Source organism: Cariama cristata, unplaced genomic scaffold (assembly GCF_000690535.1).
Source record: "Cariama cristata isolate BGI_N322 unplaced genomic scaffold, ASM69053v1 scaffold5663, whole genome shotgun sequence".
NCBI lineage: Eukaryota > Metazoa > Chordata > Aves > Cariamiformes > Cariamidae > Cariama > Cariama cristata.
The window spans coordinates 12,280-16,759 of record NW_009607679.1 but is presented as its reverse complement, the minus strand read 5'-3'; the positions used below and the strand labels follow the sequence as shown (position 1 = coordinate 16,759).

At 36.5% G+C, this 4,480-nt stretch overlaps 1 protein-coding gene across 1 annotated transcript in view; it reads right to left on the bottom strand.

Annotated features, from left to right (window-relative positions):
* Positions 1-219: 219 nt before the first annotated feature.
* The window catches only part of SPPL2A (signal peptide peptidase like 2A), a gene marked incomplete at both ends in the record, with an annotated part of 13,021 nt that continues 8,760 nt past the window's right edge, over positions 220-4,480 (bottom strand). The window contains 4 exons of the mRNA XM_009696810.1: positions 220-294; positions 651-732; positions 1,440-1,541; positions 2,866-2,962. Of these exons, the coding sequence (XP_009695112.1) occupies positions 220-294; positions 651-732; positions 1,440-1,541; positions 2,866-2,962 (356 nt within the window). The remainder of the gene's footprint in view (positions 295-650; positions 733-1,439; positions 1,542-2,865; positions 2,963-4,480) is intronic.

Here is a 4,480-nt window from a genome sequence, read left to right as displayed (position 1 = left end):
CTTCCAACCATAATGATTCTGTGATTTATGGCACCTACACAAGCATTATGCTCTACAGCCCATACAAGATAAAAATTTAGGCCACTGCTGTCTTAAACGGGAAAAAAGAAAAGGAAGTCAGCATTTCTGCATTGACAATACTGAAAACACTAGTCTGTTTGACAAAAATACTGCCCCAATGACCAGACAACTTTTTTTTTTTTTAATTCACAGACATACCTTTGTGATAAATGGTGTTATGAAGACAAAGAACACATCATATAGAAGGAGAAGGCCTAGAAGTATCACACAGGACTGGCAAAAAAAAGAAGAAAATATTACTATAGGGTTTCAAGGACTGCATAGTGAGATTCTGGTACCACGACTATACCACCATGTTCTTTTTTTTACTACATCTGCAAAAAAAAAAAAAAGAAAGGGGGGGGGGGGGGGGGGAAGGGAAGAACACCACCACCTCACGCCCCCATCACCACCTCATGTTTTTATTCTGGCGTAACATTTACAACAGACTTCATTTCTTTTAATACTTATAAAAAACGGTAAAGATTTTTTTTAATAAATATTTGAGTGTTGAAAACCTACTTCCTGATACTAAACTTACAGATTCATGGCATTCAAGTATTTTCCTAAAGGTAAACGACTTACAATACCTTAAAGTTGGGCATTTTCAGCGTTTTAATAAAGTTTAGGCAGAAAGCAACTCCCAAAATATCTTGCAAAATCCAAGCCCACCTAAAAATAAGGACATATTTTTAGACATTGTTCAAACTACTGCTGTAATCTGAGTGCAATAATGCTTTTAGATTTTGCTGGAAATAGCAAGATTGCAAAATGGATTGGAAAGCAAGAAATTAGTTTTTAGGAAGTATTGCTACCAAAACCACAAGAAGACTAGTTTCAAGATGGTTATTTTACACTAGCCTCTGATCATAAATAGGTAACTGTTCTTCATCAGTGTACGATAGGCTGAACAGAGGCCATAACAGGGCCTTGGTATTCAATTGCACGACTGCTCACTTGACTGGAAGCCCTACTAAACATCTGGCTCAAGATGCTACTTGGGATTGTACTATAATATTTGTGTATTTGTGGTCATGTGCTTCCACTGGACCATAGGAAGCACAGATCCTACAGCTCCTATGCTATTTCTGCACTTTTTTTTTTTTTTAATTCTGTGGCAATCATTAGCAATCAAACTAGTTCTCCCTCATCTTTGTAATTTTTGTAACTTCAAATTACCACACAGTTCATTTGTATAGCTTTGTTCTCTATTATTCCCATGCTTGTTAAGCTTCACAAGTATTTTCATGACTTTTTTTTTTTTTAAAATCGACACTGGAGTTTAGAAGGATGTTATGCTCCAGGATTAGTTATACAATGGGAAGTTCATTAATAACAATTATTCATATTACTCTTTTAAGTCAGAAAGCATCACTTACCTATCTTCATTTCGAAACACTGCCCAGACAACAGCTGCTGCTATGCAGAATACAGCAAGAAAAATAAGCCTCACTTCAATGTTTTTGTTGCAACATGCAATCCTAAAAGAAAATAAAATAAAAAAGGAAGCCTGCAACAGCCAAAACACATGCCTGTGCTATCGCGGGTCCTTAAGTTGACAAAGTGTTCTCATCCTGAGAACTTCTCCTTTGCCCATTTGTTCTGTCCAAACTCAGGTGGCATTATTCTTGCAACTACAGTACCAGTTCTCCCCTGGGCTGCATTAAAAACATGCCCACACTTTGATGGCAAATCCTCATTTTAGCAAACACATCCAGGGAAGGGAGCAAGCAGATTAATGTATTTAATCCATTTCTGACATGTAACAATTATGCCAACAGAACTGCAGTGAGAGACAGTCACATCATAATTCTAGAAAGGTGTGGTGATGAGGAAAACCAATTTTAGGACATGTAATACAAGATTAAAAGTGGAATAACTATGTACTGCAAAATTGTGAGCGAAATATCTGTTTCCACTTCCTACTCAATCTTTTGGGACAGTTCTTGAACTGATATTAACCGAGATAAGTAATGCCTGTCCTGCAGCTTACAGAAAACCTGCTGTCTTTTCTACTTGATTTCTACCCTTGATGGGCTACCGGATCACCTGGCACCAATATTCTGTACTAAGTAACTTGCAAACATAATCTTAGGCTTCCAAGCTTATAAGCATTGCTCTTTTGAGGAAGAGAACCATTTGTTGCACTAAACATTAGGGTTTTTTAAAGTGAAAATACAGGGGAGGAAAACAAGGACATTCCCATACTTACTAATACCTCCAGGATATTTAACCTGGAGTACTAAGAAAGGGCTATCTGTACACTGCTAACACCCAAGTTAAGACTGTAACCACTAACTTCTAACAAAGAGGACATGAGCAATGTGTTGCCTTTGCAAGAAAAAGTTAAAACATGGTCTGTCACAGGTACAGTACAGATTAAAAAAACCCAACCTCTATTGCCTATAGCATAATACTTGCTTAGAACAGGATCAAATGTGCAGGATCCCACCTTACAGAGTTCCTTGATGAACAAAGTGAGCACACCCTACAGGCAAACAGAATTTTGTAAAACCAAGCTCAGATGGCCAAGCAGAGCCTTTCAAGTTTGATTATAGCAATGCTTTCAAATAAAGGTAATGCAGTAAGTCTCCCACAACACTATTTTAACTGTTAATTATGCTAAGGATACCTTTAATATCTGTTAAAGGAGTCTGTAATTTTCTTTTTTAACAATCCCACACACTAAACCATACAGGAAACAATCTGTCAAACTGTTCTCCTATTTTCACACTACCTTGAGTCACAACCAGAAAATACCCAAAAGAAACCTCACATTTATAATAAATGAAAGCTGTACAATACCTGCACTGCCCAAATGGTATTTCTCCCATTAATGCTGCAAGACAGTTGTACAGACTCATTGCAGATGCCAAGCAGAAGACTGATATTATAACATACACTAAATAAAAAGAACAGAAGATGGGAATCAGTGACAAAATACAATAGAAAATAATAGCAAACAGGAATCAAATGACGATGTAAATTTGATATAAACTGTTAACAGTTACAGCACTGCTTGATACAGTCATTGGAGGCTATAGTTAGCCGATCACAGAAGGTGCTGAATTCTGACTGTCTCTGCCATGACAAGAGTTCTCATCAAGGAAAGACTTGAGTTTTGAAGTTTTTGAATTGAAAACTTTTTTTTTTTTTATTTTCCTCCCTTTTCTTTAAGGAGAAATAGGTCATCTGTTACTGCTTTCACATACTTTTATTTGGTTATGGCTAAAACCAAAGTGCAATTTTACAACTACCAGCTTTCTCAATTTCTGATAAATTTGAAGTGAGGAATATATCCCTTTAATCACTTTGCTTATGCAAAAAAAATCTCAGCATCCCCAAGATCTCACTGATGATTTAGGTGGCATTCTAAGATACTAAACACCCCATCCCTTCCAGAAATTTCTATATAGTTAGGAACCACCTGGTTAGGAAAAAACTCCATATTCCACCTTATAGTATATTGTGTATTCTAACTTATGGTAAGCACCCTGAAATGTGGATAAACAATAAAACCAGTTGTTTGGTAGTTGGGGTTTGGGATTGTTTTTTTTTAAGTGAGGGTCTGGCTAGAAAACAATTCTGATACCTATAAGGAGAGTACTGAAAAAAACAGGCAAGAAAGGTAGATTTTAGAGTTGTAACAAAGATCATGTGCCATTATGATCTGTTTGCCTCCAACAGGCAGAATAAGAAGTTTTGCACAACAGGTTCCTCTGAAGTCAGTAAGAACTCAGCTGTTTAGGGAATCTCAAATTTTCAGGCAACAATGCAGAATTAATAACACCTGAATACTTACAAAAAGATACAGAGAACTCCATCACAGAGCTCAGCTTTGCACTGGAAACACTCCCTCCCTAGTACTTCCATTACAGAATTGATCTTAACTTCAAGTACTGATATTAGGACTTACATTCTCACACTATAGTACTGACATATCAAAGCGGGGATTTTTTTGATTGCTTGTTTTTAATTAAATACAGATTTTTCCCTGGGACAATATGTCATATGGTGGTAACAGTTTCTTTACCTCCAAGAAATTTCACATATATCTGCTCCAAAGTGCACAGAACTAAGGCTTCTGAGCAAAAAGCTATTACATATCTTCTTTGAACCATTCACACTTCTTCCTCCCCCTAACTAATTTATTAGTCCTCCCCCTTTATCTTCAAGAGGCCTATTCCCTCATTTCCTCCTAAATCTCACCCAAAACATCTCAGAGTAGACAGGGGACATTTTTAACCTAAAACTTTTGATCACATTAAAAGGTTCATCAGTCTTTTAGTGGGACAAGTTTAGTAAAGATAGCATTGCCCATAGTAAAGATAACAAAAGCTAAACAAAATCAGAAGTCAGGATGGTAAAGTTGCTTTTATAGAAGCAAGAGGTTAACTGGTAAGAAATTATAGGAAAGAGT